Below are 17,775 nucleotides of genomic sequence, written 5' to 3'. Positions count from 1 at the left end.
CAAATCCAACAGAACTATTCCCTTCAATAGTCTAACAAAGTGAGTAGGCCATAGTAGGGATAGTGTAGTTTACATGAAATACACATAAGATGTATTGAAATACTGGTATGCCTACTCACAGCCGCCTTTATAGAACAGTTGTGGTTAGGCATACCAGTATTTCAAGACATCTTACATGTATTTCATGTAAACTACACTATCCGACAAATCTAAAGCTTTTTACCTTTCATCTAATACAATTTTTGAAATGTTTACTTTTTTCTTCACTATTAGAAAGTTCAATGAACCTATTCAATATTTCAAAACTTCTTTCGTTAACAGACTAATAACTTTATTATTAATTGGATTTAATTATAGACAATAGTTGGTCCCTACTTTTCATATCTTGATTTGAGTTAGTTTGTTGGTGTTATTCAAGGAAACCTCATTTTAAGTCTGACTATCCTAATTAAATACATTTCATTTATAAACAGAATTCATTTTCATTCATTCATTAATTCAATTAATATCATGTTTTGAAGATTAAATTGAAAAAGTGCCATAGCTAGCAAGGAAATTGGTTAAATGAAATATATTGATTATTTTAAATAATAAAATAATATTCAATCGAAAATATATGTAAACTATTAAATTTCAACAGGAATTAATAAATTATCTCAAACTATACAATTGTAGTGTTAACCAATAAAAATAGAAATAGCTGTTATATTTACAAATCACTTGACCCCAATAATGATTTATATTTTTTCAGAAGCTTGTGCTTCTCGAGTATAAATCAACAAAGGTAATAGAAAGAGAATCCATTACGCAATGTGAAAATTTTTATATGTAAATATTTTTGAATTTGTTCTCATGTATGCGTATTGTTCAATACTAGTTATTGAAAATCACTGAAAAAGGTTTTTTTTGGCACAGTCCAGCACAATTGAGAAATATCATTCAACTGTGGATTGATCATTAAAATCCAATACTATCAAATCTCCTTAAACTCTCCAGTACAATGGGAACAGCATGTGGAGTGGGGTTGATAATTCTGAAAAGGCTGATCGTTTGCTGCAGTTCCTGCTACTCCCAATACAGCTCTGCACAATGCCTCATGATTCATTGAGATTGTAATAGGATCTTGCAAAATCTGAAAAAAAAAGAATATTTTTCTTAATTATTGAACATTCAATCAATTTTGCGTTAAAACTACTATAAATAAACATGAATTGTCCAACTAGTACATACTTGTCTGGCTTTTTCCTCATGTTTAGTTTTTTCTGACATTTCCATAATCTTGTTGTAAAACCTCCCAAATTCCTCCTCGTTATATTTGAAAAATTTATCAAAAACAACTTGGCTCATTTCAAAATTGATATCTGATAAATGGTTAATATCAACAGTCTTGATTGATTTCAGTATATTGGCATTTGAATCGAAGTGTTTTGTAACTTCATGGAGGTTATAACAAGTTCTTATCAAGGATCTCTTAGCTTGACAACGGTCCTCCAAAAGACCGGACATCAAAGACTGAAGTTCCTTGATTCTGACAGTTAGAGCTGATTTCCATTTTGCTAGTTCCTCCACCATCAAACTGTATCAAAATTAATTTCTTAAGTGAAAACCCTATCTTTTAATTATTCAAACTAATAATTCCTCCATAATTTACAGTTCTCACCTAGAAGCTAAAAATTTGCTTCTCCAAACTTCACATTGCCCAGAAAGCCATTCTGTCTGTTCTTGATTTGTAGTTAAATGATTAGCAGATTTCAGTAGTGCCCTTGCCAGCTGAAGTTTGTCTTCAGTTAAATGGGCTACTCTAGTTTCTAAGTCTTCACCAACTGCAGCTACAAGTAATGTTTTCAATTCACTATTTACCTAAAAAAAAGATTAACTCAAAATAAAAACCTGAAAAGATTATAAATATTTACTTGAGTTTGTAGTTTCAACTGATTTTCCAAAACGCTGTTACTTTCTCTCAAATTATTTATATCATTTTCATAATTCTTTTTTTCTTTTTCCCAGTCCTTCTTAGATATAATTATGTCTTCAGTTTCACAGTTGTCCTTGGCCAATTCAGCTGTCCTCAAGTCACTCATTTGTGTAACCAAATGATGGATTTCTACATTGTTCTTAGATACTTTTGGTGGTATGGGTAGTGGTTTCTTTTTTTTCATTATTATAGGATGAACAGCTCCTTTGTAAGGTTCATAAGGAATGAATTTAGGCTCTTTTGGCTTTCTTGTGAGATACTTTATTCTCTTTTTCTTTGGAATGTATGTTGGAATTGTTTTATAGATCTTAGATGTCGGAATGATGGGGCGCATTGATTTTAAAATAGCAGATGATGGTTTTTGAGGTAAATTAAATAAAAATTCTCTCTTGGAACTGTTTTCGTTCAATTCTAGTTCCAAATGATCCATTCCATCACCTAATGTTCGTTCTCTTCCTGCTAAAACTAGAATAAAAATTAATTTTGTAATGAATGTTCTCTGGAAAAATCGCGCAAAAACATTAAACAACATAGTTACCTGAACTCATGTTGGTAAGTCAAGTTTTATACTGATATGGTATCCAAAGAGTATATTAACAAACAAATATATAGTTATTTCTAGGACATTAGCCTCAATGAAAGTAGAAAGTTACCTTAAATCAAAACAATGAAGATTCATGAGAATTATTTAAATTTCCTACCTTCAATTGATTTTAGAGTATGAATTGTTCATGACGCCAAATATTTACTTTGGAAAATTGTAAAAATAAAATTCAATTCATTAATACTTGGGTTTTCAATATTTGTTTTCAGTGAATTAAAAAAAAAAATTTATTTTGGAAGTCAAAATCATATGTTGTCAGTTGTCACTAATGTGAAATTAGATACCAGCAGCCCTGCTATTTTATATCCGATTCACTCCGAAGCCGTCAGTAGCGTGCAATTAGGTTTTTCAAAAATACATGGAAATTTCTATTTAATCATTACTCTGTCTCAGCAGAAGAAATAATTATTTTCCTATCTAGATTGGACAGTTGCACTTTTTTTTTGCCAGTCGATATAAATTCGTAACACAGTCATTACTCTAAAAAACGAATATGGAAATCATCAATATTTTTGAACACGTCTCTTCAATCTAGCTACCATAAATGAATATTTATACAGAATGATTCAAAATTCACTATCAACATTTTCGGGGGCGTATTATTTTCATATGTGTCTGCAAACAGTGCAAACGCTTCGTTACCGAACTATAGAGCTTGAAAGAATCAAGATTTTTAATTTTTTCTTCAAAGCTCTTTCAGTTATTCAGATATTAAAATCAAATTTGAAATTTATATACATATTCATTTATATTCATCAAAATTCCAGCAGTTTGATTCATACCATGTGATAAGCCACTGACTGCTTCTTCGGATTTTAACTTCACGCCGCTTGATGCCGGCTCTGCACTACGCAGATTTCGCGCCGGTTGGTAGTGATCGTGATGAGCCAGCATTAGAATTAAAGTTTATATCATTCTATGTCTATGTTGTTTGATAACGTTATTAAATGTGCTTCAATATGAATTATATTAAATTATTTAAAAATGCACAGCCCTTACAATTAATCAATGGAGTAATTATTAGGAATTATGCCAAAAATGATGGATCAAGTGAAAATTTCTGAAATCACCATTTTATTATTTTATCAACGTTAAGATTTTTAGGTGTCAGTATGCTCGGAGGTGCCTTGAAGAAGAAAAAATTGGGTAAACTGGGGGCTGCTGTAGAAAAAAGAATATTACCAGTTGAAACTGATCCAAAAAAGTTAGTAGAATATGCTATGGGAGTAAATATATATAAAACAGGAGAAGAGGTTAAATTGAAACCCGACAGTGAATACCCAGATTGGTTGTGGAATTTAAGAACAGGACCTCCTCCACCTTTAGAAGAGATGGACCCCAATTCGAAACAGTATTGGAGAAGAATTAGAAAAATGGGAATGAGAAGAAATAACAAGTTGCATTCTTTGAGGCAATTTTAATAGAAAATTAGGAAATTCATTGAGAGCAGTAAAACGTTGCCACATTAAGCTATGCTTATAATCTTTATTCCTTTACGGAGGTGTGTCTTGACGGAGAAAATCATGTAACATGGTTATAATACCTGAAATCAATAAAATACAAAAATCAAGTACTTATAACATTTTGTGTATCTTATTCCCAGTATTATTTTTCAATATCTATTCTGGGATACAACTTCTCTTTCAGGTGTAAGAAAAACTGAAATTTGTTCGAAATACTGATTTTTCAGTATCAAGGAAATCAAGCTAGGAAATTAATTTATAATTTTAAAAATTGGATTCTATGACTAAGAAGTCTTCTAGTTCAAAACTGAAAGAATATAATTAGAAAAACCATATTCTCTAATTAGGAAAAATAGGGTCTATTATGAGAAACTGGGAGATGGCAGGCACATAAAAGATATCTACTACAGGTCTTGTTACATATTGTGAACTACCACTTCAAACAAGGTTAGCATATTTCAACTCCTTTTCATTATGAACAAAAATATAAGACGCTGCGCATACTTCAGACTTTTAATTGACTAGATATAGCGGTCTAATAACCACCCAATCCAATAAAACTCACAAATTCAATTTATATTGTGTTTACTCAACTGAAGGCAAGTTTATCGCTATATTTTTCAAACTTGCCAACATCAAAAAACATTAATTAACCTTATTTCAAAGAACATAAATATATTTTCATACAATTTCTGTAATGTCGATTTTTTTCAATTCTTCAATTGCCACATAACCATAGGTAAAAAAAAATACCCAACATAAACTACATTCTTATTTATTAATCATTAAAAATAATAACAGACATAATTATAAAATGATTATTTATAAAAGCATCCCAAACAAATAAGGGATTTAAATCGATCAATACAAACTTATGTTACATGTGTCCAATAAAAAATATAGCAGGACACAAACAATCTCATCTTAGACGATTTATAAAACAAATTCCATCAAGATGAGTATAAACAAATACCTAATTAAAATATTAATTGAAATTATAATTAAAATTAACATCGAATAAATTCAACTATATCAACACTCATTTCTGTGCCATTATTTTAAACAAATTTGATCTGAAGTTATCCACCATCCTCTTAAGCTCTTCCACCTTGGCGTTGAGTTTCACATTCTTATTTACCAAACCTTGCATTTCTACTTCCATTTCTTGCTCCTTCAATTTACGTTTCAATCTGGACTTTCTAGAAGCCTCATTGTTCTTATCTCTAAGCTCCCTATATTTGGAAACTCTACTACTATCCTTGGAAGAGTCTGAAGAAATCGAAGATATTCTCCTTGTTCTCTTCTTCGCAGTTTTTGAAGGAACATAATCTTCATCACTTTCAGAATCACTTTTGATCACCTTGCTCATTTTTTTGTGAATACGAGCTTTTTTAGGTGGCACATAATCGTCGTCATCATCATCATATTCTTCTGGTTTGAAAGACCATCTTGTATCAGCCAATGGTTCAGGTTCAATTTTGGCAAGGACTTTTGGAATATTACATTCTGGTGATGACTGTGGTTGGAATAAGAGATCATTTTCATTTATAGTTTTGAGTTCCTGAAAAAGAAATATAAATTTTTATTAGAAGTAATAAATTAAAAATGATGTTCGGTTTTCCTATTATTTTAATTTTTGTATTTGCTGATAATTTTCAATTATTAATGAATTAGATGGTAAAAATAGGGATAGTTATTCTTGTATATATTTCTGCAAAGTGGCCTGGTCTGGTAACAATGAAATTATTCAACACAGAGCGCGAGATTCGGGGTATCCCCTAGTAGATAATACTTTGTGTTCTGTTCGAGACTAGCGGGTCCTAATGCTTAATTTATCTTTCAATAATTACAGAATAATATTAATTATCCAACCCTTCAGTGAAAAACTAGTTATTTGTGACTTATTGTATATCTATAAAATAAGTGGAATTTTCTAATTTTTCTGCATATATTTTACACCAAAAGAGACTATCCGTGTTTTAAGCTCTGTCAACGGAAACAGTGGCTGATGTATTATTATTATTTTGAACTGGAGTCGTTCTGGTTCGGTAAAGTGGCTGATGTAAGGTATAACATAATTTTGGAAAAATTTGTGAGGCTAAAAAGCGGAACAATTGAAACATGTGACTGATGAAATTTTAATTAAAATTAACGTATTTGCATGACAATCCGTTTCCTATCTGACTGAGAAATGAAAGAGACTGACGTCTAAATTTGGTTTAGTGTCGTAACTGTTAAAATCTAATACCTCAAACAATTTTGAAGTTTCAAACAATAAACCGATAAAATTGATCCTCTTACCTGATCCTTATCCAAATGTCTCAAGAAATTAAACCTATCATCCTCCAAACTGACAACTGATTCCAAAATATCTGGAGTGTTAAGGGTATCCGCAACAAACAATTTTACCCCTAGGTTAAGTTCCGATAACCGGTTTTTGAAATCAATTTGTTTATCGGAAAAACCATTCCAAGTATCTTGAATTCCCATTGGACTATACTGTGGTGTTATTGAAGTATCTGAAGGTGATGACATATTTGCATATGCGTGATCGTTATCGATCACAAATGGGGAGGCCAAATCGGCTTCTTCAAAATTGAATATATTCGATGATTCCCTATCCCTTAAGCTGGAATTTTGGATTATCTTATTATTATTATTATTAGATTGCTCGTTTAGAGCACTATTCGCACAACTAGTAGTAAGTTCTTGTTGTAAAATGTTGAATTCTTCTCCTGATATATCTTCTAGATTAACGTGTTGATTATCAATATAAAGTTGTTGGTTGTTTTCACATTTGTGAAAATCTTGTGCATCAACAAGATCTTTTAGACTTGCTGATTCATAAGAACGCATAGTTAAGTCGGTCATTCCCTCAGGATCTGGAAATGAAACGCCACAATTAATCATACTGATTTTTGGCTGAAATGAAAATTTACTAAGTAACACTGAAATAAGAACATCCTGTAATAGTTTGAATTCTTTTGAACTTCTGATATACATATTTTTTGAACTGGGGAAGTGAGGAAAAATATCAATCAGTTAAAATGTAGGATTAATACAAGAAAAATATAGTAACCCTTGACAGATCATTCATCACAAATCAGTATCTGGATTCATCACCAAAAGTAGAGATCGCCAGTGGGTCATGCTACTCAGGAGTGAAATATTACACAAAATGAGGATCACCTGCAATCCCACTTGTGGAAATGATGATATCAGTTGTGTGGTTTTGAAACAACATCCTGTACCATCGCTTTTGTTGGTAAACCTTTTTGGTACCTTCCTTGACAAGCGCCCACATGGTGTTAAAAGCTTACCGTTAACCAGAAATTATCAAAATATTTAAACTACTACTGGGTGTTCTTACTGCATTGCTAATGGGTATATGTATAAATGGGTATTTCAATTCAACCCATTTTCATAGATTTGAGATTATGAATTGAAATGTTGCATTTGTACTACACTCAACAAATAATAACCACATACCCGTTAATGAAAAATCAAGTTCATCCATGGCAGATCTCTCCCTTGCTGAAGGGATCAAATCGCCAAGGTCCGAAAACTCCTCCATTTCCAGTTTGACTCTTTTGGAGGAGGCTTCCTGATATTCGTAACTGTTGTGATCTCCAGAATCTGTCTTGACCGAAATTGGAAATATCTGAAACAATTCACGTAAACGTTAGTTCAGACCTGTACCGAAATAGAGAGAAAAAAAACTAAGAATTTTTGTGCCCTGGATTGAATTCCTGACACCACTTACCTGGGACGTTGAGGAATGATCGTTCCCAGACTGAGCCAATCGGGAATTTCCTGGATTTACTTCGTAAGGATTTACGAACAGGAATATTTTGGGGTTCATCTCTGTTGTATCGTCTTTCAGCATGTTTATTATTTCTGTGTACTTTGTTGAGTTGAGATTCTCGCCATTTTGCAGAAGAGGCTGGGAAAGCAGCGGCGTTTTCCATGTTGAACGAGGCTAAAATAGAAATGTTCGATTGATGAAGCTGCCCTGCTAATCCAGAAGAGGTGCCCAGGAGCTTCTCTAAATTTCTGTTGTCAGCTTCCATTTTTATGAAGATCAGCAGTTTTCGAACTTCAATTACGTATTATGCCACGAAATGGAATAATTCAAGGATAGTTATATGGAGCCTGATCTAAGTTGAGGATCTAAATAGCAAGTGTTTCAACAAATTGTAGATCAAAGTTACAATGAGAATAAATCAAATTTACATTTTGCAAAAGCTGTAAAGTTTCGGATTCTTCAATTCACCTATCAAAATTTTATACCTAATCTACTGAATCAGATATTACAGCCTTGAGAAAACATAACCATGGGGATAAATGGGACGAATATTCGGATGTTCTATTAACATCACCAAATAATGGATCAGCAAACGGAAAATTTACGTTAGGTTAGGAATTTCAGAAAATTAACCTTTGGTTGAGTTCATGGAGACTGAAAATATGAGATTTTGCTAAATAAGGTACTTCTATCTGCTTCATATTCAACACAGAAGAAATGATGTACCAGAGTAAATGAGAAAATTAGCAAGAGTACAATGGGTATTGCTCAAGGATCGGTAATAGAGCCATTGCTTCTTCATGTGGAAAGGTTCGGTTTTCTCGGACACTCTCCGTCGACCTCCGCGTTTTGACGACTTTATATATCCAATCGCAATTCTAGCAATCGCGTAGCTGGGCGGAGCTACGGACTGCTAGAATTGAGATTGGTTAGATAATGTCGTCAAAACGCGGCGGTCGACGGTTTCCGTGATGATGAGATTATTTTATACTACAAACAAGGATGCGAAATAGATATCGAACAAATGAATACACAAAACTAGATAGATAAAGAAGTGCGGATACTTGAAATAATAAGATGAGATTACAAATAGAAAAAATAGAGAGGTAAACCTCAAGATGTACCTAAATAAAAAACTATTTGATAAATATTGAAGATTCATGTTTGTTATATACTTGAACATATTAAATGTTCAATAGAAAATCAGAAATCTACGAAAAGAAAAAACTCCAACCAACAATAAACGACTAAGGTTTCAAGAGCAAACTAACAACCTCGAGAATATTTCAATACGAAGAGAGAATTTGGAGAGCTTTAAATCTTTCATCAGAACTTCAATTGAAGAATCTAGGAGAAGATTCGCCACCTGCAACATTCTATTGAGTGGGCATGTTATATCAGAAGAACCATTGTAACATTTTAATATTCTTTTGTTGCTGCTTAACTTGTTAAATCAGAGCCTTTGCTGCTAGTTTCTCGTTGCTCATCATTTATGGTATGTAATGATTAAATTTATAAAACCTTCGAAAAAAATAATCTTAATAGTAGATTACGGGACTTATCAAATGACGTGAATGGCTGAAAAAATAAACAGATCCTCAAAAATTACGATTCAAATATTTGACATGAAGCATAGTGAATTGTTGATAAGGAATGCTCCTCTACTCTGATTAACACACACCGTGATGTCCATTCAACCCACGGTGTTAATTAAAGAATGCTATCCTCGTTATCGAAATCGACATTTTCCGTTAGACGATAGTGAAAGGCTCCAGGTATCCTAATGACGTTCATTTGAAATGCGCATAATTATTGGTGAGAAAACTTCGGTCACACATCTGTTAAGTTGTAATCTTTCAAGCTGTTTCAATTTGAGAAGCTTATACTTAATTAAAAAGTCGATACTTGGGTGTACTTACATTGAATTCACTGCGTTCTGTCTTAAAAATGTTGACTCCCTTAGAGGGCTTTCCAGGAAAGATGTTGAGCGTTATAAACCCTCAACCTGTAAAGAAAAAGAATATTTTTAACGAATGTAGATGAAAATATTCGTAAAACAACTGGTGATGAGACATTGGTTTAAGAGTATGGCAACATGCTCCGAAAAAGCGCTTTTCAACTGAAACGTAACTGATGAAAAGCTTGTCAAAGTAGATCAACATTGGATGTTGGCAGTTTTTTCTATTATACTTTGAACAACATTGAAAAGCGACCCATCAGAATGATAGTATGTTTTTTTCACTGGCTACCTAAACATTCAGCCGGAAAAAATATCGAATAAGAGAAATGGAAAGTATTAAATGAAAAATCGTTAAAAAAAAATCTGCAAATTCAAATGGTTTTAAAAATTGAATGGTAAGGGACAATTTCGAACCAATTTCCAACTTTCCATGCATATGTTCCATAGTTTTCATGATGGCATATTTTGGATAGCCCGAGAAAAATACTATCATGTTGATGGCAATGGCGTACCCAAGGGGGAATAAGGGGGATATACCCCCCCAGGAGGAATATCCATTATAAGTCACAACGCTCATTAAGTTAATCGTGAAACAATTGAATCGACGAATTCATCAACCAGCGGTTACCTACATCAAAGGGTTCGATCTGATCCGACTGTCGTCAGCACAATCATGATTTACATACAGACTTTAATGCCGAATTGATGAAAAACAATCGCGTAAAAATTAATGAGATTCTGAAGTATTAAATCTTCGAACTACTCGAATTGAATCGGCGGCACCACTGTTAGCAATTTCTCCAATTTTTAGTACCCTATAAAGTAAATAAATAATATCAAATTCTATCTAATTATCTCTTGGTCGCAAAGAATTTTTTTGTCGGCAATTTGGATTCTAATTAGGTTTAGTATATTCTGTTAATTTGAGGTGGATAGAAGTTTTTGTTATATTCTATATTATATGCCGTGTTTAACTTTTTATGATGGTTGCATGATCTCAAAATTAATCAAAATCTTATTATGAGAAAGCAGACTTTTTTGGAAAACTTCTTCAAAAGAAGTCAAATTAATGCAGGCGAATCTTAAAGTTTTTCACGTTTGAATACAACAGCAGACACTTCGACTGATGAAAATCAATCTCAAGAAGTGTCTGTAAATTCATAGGACTATGGAAACGGATAACCAATATTTTTTTCATTTATAATTTTTTCCCCCAAAAATCTTGTCTGGGTACGCCACTGGTTGATGGTTCAATTTTTTTCAACTCAATTCGACTCAATGGATTAATGGATAAGTCACAAAATCTAGTGACCAGCTCACTTGAAACATTGTAGATAAAGAATAATATCTGAACGTTATAAAATAATAGATAATAATAGCTTTATTGTTCAACAGAAACCTATTTACGTTGAGCAACGTTGAAATTTCTAGTGAAGACCAAACTTGTAGATAACAAACTAGGTTTTGAATTATTATATACCTAAAAATTTCCTTCAATTTCGATTTTTTTGAGTATTGATGATCGGATTATACTCTGACGTAAATTTATTATTTCGGATTAGGCCTACTTTGGAGGCGATAAATATAATTTGTATAAATTAAACATTTTTATGTATAATTGAACAATTTACAATGCTTTCATGCCATTGCCGTATTTATAAATTCCGAATGCTAAGCAACTTTGATCTATTATTTCCATATTCCATTGGAATCATTCGAAAAGTTTTAGTCCTATAGAAAACAAATCGAATAAATTTTTTTTTTTTCTGTTACTATGTATGTGATTTATTTGAATGAAATATGGTACGGTCGGTTACCTCTTTCAACTTCTGAACACGATCTACTGATTTTGAAGACAAGAAATCAATTTTGAAAAATGCCTTTCTTGGATAGTCATAACACTCACAATATGATATAGAATACACATTTTTTTTTTAGCACAACACCTTATTTGAAGGGAATGTTCGAATTTTTATTCGGATTTCGAAACTGAATTGAAAGATTTTTCCTACTGATTTTTTTGCGTTTAAAAGAGGAATTATCAAATCAAAGTGTAGAATTTGGAGTTTTTCACCGCAATGGTTATCGTAATTCCTTGAATCTCGATTTATCAGAACCTCAATAAGTCAATGTGTTGAAGAGATATGAAACAGATTACCTATCAAGATACAAAGGGCGGTAGGGCATCCAAAGTTTCAGTATTGCTTTGAAAACTAATTGGGATTACAAACATGTGTTCCGCTGAAAAACATTTGGCAATTATCAGTAACTAGTTTAATTTTAGAATGTAAAATCGTAGGAATTTTCCATAATAATAATGCTTCCAAATCATTCGAAAGCGGAGGTAGTGTTGTTTTCCGTCTTTGTGAAAAACATGATTTTATCCATCTTTCAATGAGGGCAATAGGGCATTATGTTTAATTCGGTTGGTTTATTATACAGGCGGCTTAGTTGTTAGTTAAGGCGGTTTGGAGATTTTTATTGCAGGGAAAATCGACAAACGCACACAACCTTTGTTGTTTTTATTGAGAATCAAGGATGAAATATGAACAGGCGGCTAGCAAAATAGGCCGAATTGCCGCCTCTCAAATAGAGGCGCCTGAATAAGTCACTGTTTCACCCCTAACGCCAGCCCTGAAATGGAGCATCATTTTTGAATGGTCGTAATCCAAAACCTATTTTTACATTTGTATCAAACTTTGATGACTCGGCTTTCCACAGGACGTATTATGTTATATCAGTTATGCTAGAAATCTTTACTTATCATAGCAAATAACTCGTTTCCCTTCGCACGAAAATCTTATCAATAAATACTCTATTAGATATCGATTGCCGAATAAACATATTGCAAAATCGATTACATTTTCCAACTCGGTCCGAGATATTTATAAAATGTTTTACGTCACATTCAGTATCGTGTTATTACCAATCGATTCTGGAAAATTCTTCTCGTGAAGAGAAAGGTGTCATCGACCATGTCAAGTAACGTAGGTACCCCCACACAGCTACACATGTGGATGACCTTGTTGGTTTAAACTTCATCCATATCATTAAGCTGTCGACTTGTCTGTACAAGTCGGTGCTTGTTGGAAATGTTGAAATACGATACCCAAACCACTTTTCTACCGATACCATAAAGAATTAAAAAGCTTACTCATAATAACGGTGTTTTTATCTCCTACACAAAGACAAGTTATTTAATTACTCACTCAAAAAACCGACATTCTATAATACGCTTTTATCAATCAATTAAATGAATTTATCAAGAATCCCACTCAAGTAATGGAATATTCTAGAAATAACATACCAAAAAACAAGTTTAGAAAGGATTCAGTGAAATATCGAAAATCGATTCACATTCCCTTTGTTGTTAGTAGGAATTGACTAAAGTCAAAACAAATTAATAATTAAAAAGTAGATCTCAAGCGATACTCACTCTGAAAATCACTGAATTGTCGCCAATCGCAGTAGTGTCTTAATAACACACCAATCTAAAATAAGGCTACAGGTAGCCAACCTCTATCGTTGAACTTTTAATGAATTATTCAAGGTTTGACCCGTCAATTCGTATAACGAAAACTAAATTAGCTATTTTTAATTTTCGATAATTACACCTGAATACACCAATATATTTTGTCAACAGACAAAATATATTTTCCTTAGTATGTGTGACCTCGTACTGATGCGTTTCTCCGCTTGGAACCCCTTTATATAACCTCGTATTTCGAAACTTGAAACAGCATTATATCGCTATCTCGACTCGAAGCATTTCTGGTCCAATGCGATACGGAGAAGTTTGCCATTGGTCCACATTATGTCACAGCCGACAAATAGGAACGTTTTAAAGTCACAAGACGTGAGTCACCAGACAACAAAATAATTTTCAGCAATAATTGACTTAACCTGAACTGTTGAATTCTGGGAAAACCGATCAATTATTTATAATTCACATTCGTGTATGTCGTTCAATCAATGGTCCACCTAATGGATTTTTAATTAACAGCTGCTACATTCTACATCACAAGACTCTTTTCGTAATGAGAATTCTAAATTTAAAACATCTTTCTGGAATATTCGGAGTTGGGAAATTATCGTATTCTAAATTATACCCATCGTCCAAAACCAGAATTTTACATACATACAAAATAATTAGGAAATACCTAAATCATAGCAAATAAAATCGAATCTGATAGGATTTTTCGAAATTCATTATCAAGTGAGCGTTTTCAGAAATAGAGTTGTGTTCAAAATACTAACAGATTAACGTTCAAATGTTTTAGATTGACCTAATATAATAACCTAATATCTATGGTTAACTGAATATTTTTGAATTTTTTTTCTTTTTATCATCAGTTTGTTGTTATATGGAAATCAAAAACCCATAAGGTTATTCTGTTGCAAAACTGAATATTAAAAATATATGGAAAAGATTATGAGATTGAACTGTTCTAATAGAAGGAGTATAAGGAATTATGAAATTTATTCTTTGGTAAAAAATAACGTATAATGATAACATTTAAAACACTACTTACATTTCCGTGGATGTCATCATTTTTCCTCTTGTTCTTCCTGAGCACTTTCTTTTCAAAACGCAAACAAAAATATTGTGGGACCTAAATATAGACTTTCTACGATGGATGTTTTTAGTGTTCTTGGATTTACAAGTGAGCTTGAATTGCATATCCAGTTCGTATTCACTTATCATTACTCTCACTGCACTAAAAAATCCACCATAAACTAAAATTCGTGCAACAATGACGTATTCCTGAAATATAAACGTCTAAGGTGTGGATTTAACCACAAAGTTCAATCACAGAAAATATGAAAATTAAGTCCTTCTACACTGTGATAGGAAAATGAACTATAGCGAATAGGATGCAAAAATTGGAGCTTCAAAACCGCAATATCAAACGGCGCTTCTCCTTTGCGTCGTGACGACAAGTTCGAATGCCAATTCAGGAGTAGGGGTTGAATGTTCTCTGCGCGAGGAAGAAACATGGTGTAACACATAAAGTTCTCCACACACGTTAGCATATTAATCTCCATATCTGAACATACGGTGCGGGCAAGTCGGTATCTTAAGATATATTTGGTGTACAACTTTGCTTCCGCCGTTTTGCAATAAATGGCTGTAGCGATAAGTGGTAGTCGAAATAAATACATCGAAATATTAGTCGATTTTTGTCTGCATCATAAAGTAATTCTCGATTGAACATATCAGCTCACGATCCAAATTCTCGTCATTTGCGGTAGGTTTTAATTTCCTGTTTTAATATGGAGAAATCTGCGGCTGGGGCTCAACGAATGCTCTCAAATACCTATGGTGAGGCCGCTTTTAGTGAAAGAACGTGCCAAAAGTGGTTTCAACGCTTCAAGAACGGAAGAGAGAAGTTTTCCGAAGATGCAGAATTTGAGGCATTACTTCATCAAGACTCGTGTCAAACGCAACAATAATCGGCAGGATCATAGGGAGTGAAACAACAAGCCATTTCAAAACGCCTGAAATCATGGAAATGATTCAGAAACAAGGAAATTGTGTGCCGTACGAGTTGAAGCCGGCAGATGTTGAACGGAGTTTGTTTGCTTATGAACAGCTACTTGCAAGGTAAAGACGGAACGGATTTCTGCATCGCATTGTGACTGCTGACGAAAAATGGGTTCATTACTCTAAACCAAAGCGTAGAAAATCATGGGGATATCTCGACCATGCTTCCACGTCGACGGCTAAACCAAATATTCACGGTTCCAAGGTCAATGTCGGTATTTGGTTGGACCAAATACTAATATAATAAGTTAATAATTATTGTTGACATCTTCCACATTTCGAGGGGAGGGGGTTTGAACCCCCTGTCCGGTGTTCTCAGCTAATTTGAAAGATATGCCCTCTCTCAGAGGATTCCTGATGGATACACTGATAGAATCGTCCGTATGACATCTCAATAGTCCCTGCCACATACACCCCCATAGCAGAGAGTGGTGTTTATTTCTCAAGCGGTGTTTTCCCAAGAATTGTGCAACCTTCGACGTCATTTTCCGGCTCGCAAAGAACCACCATAAAAGCTTTTTAAACTTTGTCGAATTGGTCATTTCGTCTCTCCATTAAAACAGATGTTAACTTGTTTTGAAAATTTTGTATGGGACATAGAACCATCCGCAACCCAAACTGAATGATCGCACCAAATTTCATCAATATTGCAAACAAATTTTAGAAGTTGAGGCAATTATAAAGACAGACAAGAAAACAATAGTTGTTCAGGATTGTCTGGAATTCATTTTGCTAGTGGAAATTTTGAAATCAGAGTGCAATTTTTTTTTAATTTCAAAAGTTATCAAAATGTATCCTCTAACCCCGGTCTACTCGGAACAAATAACTAAGTAACAACATGAGTGAGGAAATGATATATTTTATTTTTTGGATTTACCCGCCCATAAATCCTTTCGCGGATATCTTCCTTTATATATTCGGCGCTTGCGACTAAATATTGGAATTCGAGTTAGACAAAAGGATTTTATCGTGTATGTCTATTCCACTCGACTCTCTCGTTCTACATCTCTTGGAGAATTGGATGATGCAATATTTTCAAGAATTGTTAAATTTTTGCCAACCTATTTAGAGAGAAAGTTGAAATTTATCTCTTGTAAACAAAGGATGACCATGATGTGAAAACATTTTTCACCGTTAATTGAAGAAAATATTTTGCATTGGAACTTTAGAGCGCTCGTCATCTATTGTTACAAAAACAATTTTTTTTAAGTTCTGCCGTATCATGGTTATCATGATACGGTTGATATGTCCAAAAATGGATATTCACGAGAGTTCTATCGTGAACTAGTGGCGCCGCTAAAGGGGGGTCCAGGAAGGGCCCGGGCCCCCCTAAAATTCTGCTACCATCCGCCTGAAATTTGACATACTAAGGTTAAAATAATTAAAAGATTAGTAGAACTATATAATTTCGCAGTTTTATTGTGTTTCATCTACCTTTATCGGGGTAAAGTTCTCAATGAATGAATTGATTCATGTGAACAGTACAGGCATCCCATTTTCCAATCGTCTTCGTACCTTCGTTTCTCCGTCGTTGGGGCTGACGCTGATCTACCAAAATCTACCAAAGGGGCGGATACAGGGGTGGGTGGGCATGTTGGCCATGCCCCACCCCCTCTCGCGGACCTTATACCTACATATAAAAATGTATCCTGAAAAATCGAAAAATATGCGTGGACATTCACAAAGGTGAAAGATTGGATATGATCTAGAATGGTTGAAGACAGTTTGAATGTATTGGCATTAAGGCATATACATCATTTTCAGCAGTCTTGAAAATATTATGCAAAGATGCGCTAGGCAAAAAATAGGAGAGTAGAATTTGTTATTAAATTTCAATATTTGATCATATGTTTTTATTTAATAGGTGTAGTAAAAAGGAATTCATTATTTTTCCAATAGATGGCTATAGTTATCTATATCTCGCGTTGTACAAGCCCGATCGAGTTTCACTATATGGCGTTAGAAAGTTGAGATTTCGCACTACAAAAGCATTCTGACAGTTTTGTGATGAGTTGACTCAGTTGAGTTTGAGCGCGCCCCGAAGACGGACACTAGCAAAAAGAAAATACATTATATTTTATAGTTTTTCTTAGATAAAGACAAAAATACCAGCCAGGCTGCTGAAAATGTAAATAGTGTTTTTGGCCCTGATACTGTCAATCTCGTGCAATTTTGGTTTCGTCGATTCCGTTCCGGTAATTTTGATGTCAAAGATGCACCACGCACTGGAAGGCCAAGCCAATTGTCGAAATATCGATAAAAGCATGGACATTGTCGAGATCTGTTTCGATTGCTCAAGAGCTTGAGAGTGCACAATAAACCATTTGGAACACTATTTGCATAAGGCTGATCTCAAGAAGATGCTAGATGTATGGATACCACACGAGCTAACGCAAAAAACCTCATGGACCGAATTTCCACTA

The 17,775-nt window shown here is 33.6% G+C and overlaps 3 protein-coding genes across 4 annotated transcripts; 1 reads left to right on the top strand and 2 right to left on the bottom strand.

Annotated features, from left to right (window-relative positions):
* Positions 1 to 601: 601 nt before the first annotated feature.
* Positions 602 to 2,857, bottom strand: LOC123688794 (golgin-45). Its single transcript, XM_045627461.1, has 6 exons — positions 2,677 to 2,857; positions 2,514 to 2,628; positions 1,914 to 2,440; positions 1,661 to 1,860; positions 1,231 to 1,576; positions 602 to 1,132 (listed from the first exon to the last, which is right to left on the bottom strand). Exons 2-6 carry the CDS (start codon positions 2,521 to 2,523, stop codon positions 974 to 976), a joined length of 1,242 nt encoding a protein of 413 aa, XP_045483417.1. The 5' UTR covers positions 2,524 to 2,628; positions 2,677 to 2,857; the 3' UTR covers positions 602 to 973.
* Positions 2,858 to 3,430: 573 nt separating this feature from the next.
* On the top strand, positions 3,431 to 4,161 carry LOC123680071 (39S ribosomal protein L54, mitochondrial). The gene is made up of 2 exons (XM_045617744.1): positions 3,431 to 3,629; positions 3,684 to 4,161. Exons 1-2 carry the CDS (start codon positions 3,527 to 3,529, stop codon positions 3,998 to 4,000), a joined length of 420 nt encoding a protein of 139 aa, XP_045473700.1. The 5' UTR covers positions 3,431 to 3,526; the 3' UTR covers positions 4,001 to 4,161.
* Positions 4,162 to 4,801: 640 nt separating this feature from the next.
* Positions 4,802 to 14,757, bottom strand: LOC123675004. 2 transcript variants are annotated; one of them, XM_045610235.1, is made up of 6 exons: positions 14,340 to 14,757; positions 9,767 to 9,852; positions 7,806 to 8,021; positions 7,532 to 7,703; positions 6,344 to 6,924; positions 4,802 to 5,603 (listed from the first exon to the last, which is right to left on the bottom strand). In XM_045610235.1, exons 3-6 carry the CDS (start codon positions 7,926 to 7,928, stop codon positions 5,082 to 5,084), a joined length of 1,398 nt encoding a protein of 465 aa, XP_045466191.1. In that variant the 5' UTR covers positions 7,929 to 8,021; positions 9,767 to 9,852; positions 14,340 to 14,757; the 3' UTR covers positions 4,802 to 5,081. The 2 variants fall into 2 exon arrangements, with proteins under 2 accessions (XP_045466191.1, XP_045466183.1); XM_045610227.1 differs by lacking the exon at positions 14,340 to 14,757 and adding an exon at positions 13,244 to 13,507.
* Positions 14,758 to 17,775: the final 3,018 nt, after the last annotated feature.

Source organism: Harmonia axyridis, chromosome 1 (assembly GCF_914767665.1).
Source record: "Harmonia axyridis chromosome 1, icHarAxyr1.1, whole genome shotgun sequence".
NCBI classification, from domain to species: domain Eukaryota; kingdom Metazoa; phylum Arthropoda; class Insecta; order Coleoptera; family Coccinellidae; genus Harmonia; species Harmonia axyridis.
The sequence above is the reverse complement of the archived record's forward strand: the minus strand, read 5'-3'. Positions and strand labels throughout refer to the sequence as shown.

What these genes read in the sequence shown, in the direction of transcription:
- LOC123688794 (XM_045627461.1), bottom strand. An exon ending in AGTTGAAACTACAAACTCAA is followed by an intron (nt 1,861 to 1,913) that starts GTAAATATTTAT and finishes TCTTTTTTTTAG; the next exon opens with GTAAATAGTGAATTGAAAAC. An exon ending in AGCAAATTTTTAGCTTCTAG is followed by an intron (nt 1,577 to 1,660) that starts GTGAGAACTGTA and finishes ATTTTGATACAG; the next exon opens with TTTGATGGTGGAGGAACTAG.
- LOC123680071 (XM_045617744.1), top strand. Translation starts at nt 3,527, where the DNA reads ATGTGCTTCAATATGAATTATATTAAATTATTTAAAAATGCACAGCCC. An exon ending in TGCCAAAAATGATGGATCAA is followed by an intron (nt 3,630 to 3,683) that starts GTGAAAATTTCT and finishes TAAGATTTTTAG; the next exon opens with GTGTCAGTATGCTCGGAGGT.
- LOC123675004 (XM_045610235.1), bottom strand. Translation starts at nt 7,928, where the DNA reads ATGCTGAAAGACGATACAACAGAGATGAACCCCAAAATATTCCTGTTC. An exon ending in ATCATTCCTCAACGTCCCAG is followed by an intron (nt 7,704 to 7,805) that starts GTAAGTGGTGTC and finishes GAATTGTTTCAG; the next exon opens with ATATTTCCAATTTCGGTCAA. An exon ending in GACATTTGGATAAGGATCAG is followed by an intron (nt 5,604 to 6,343) that starts GTAAGAGGATCA and finishes TTTCTTTTTCAG; the next exon opens with GAACTCAAAACTATAAATGA.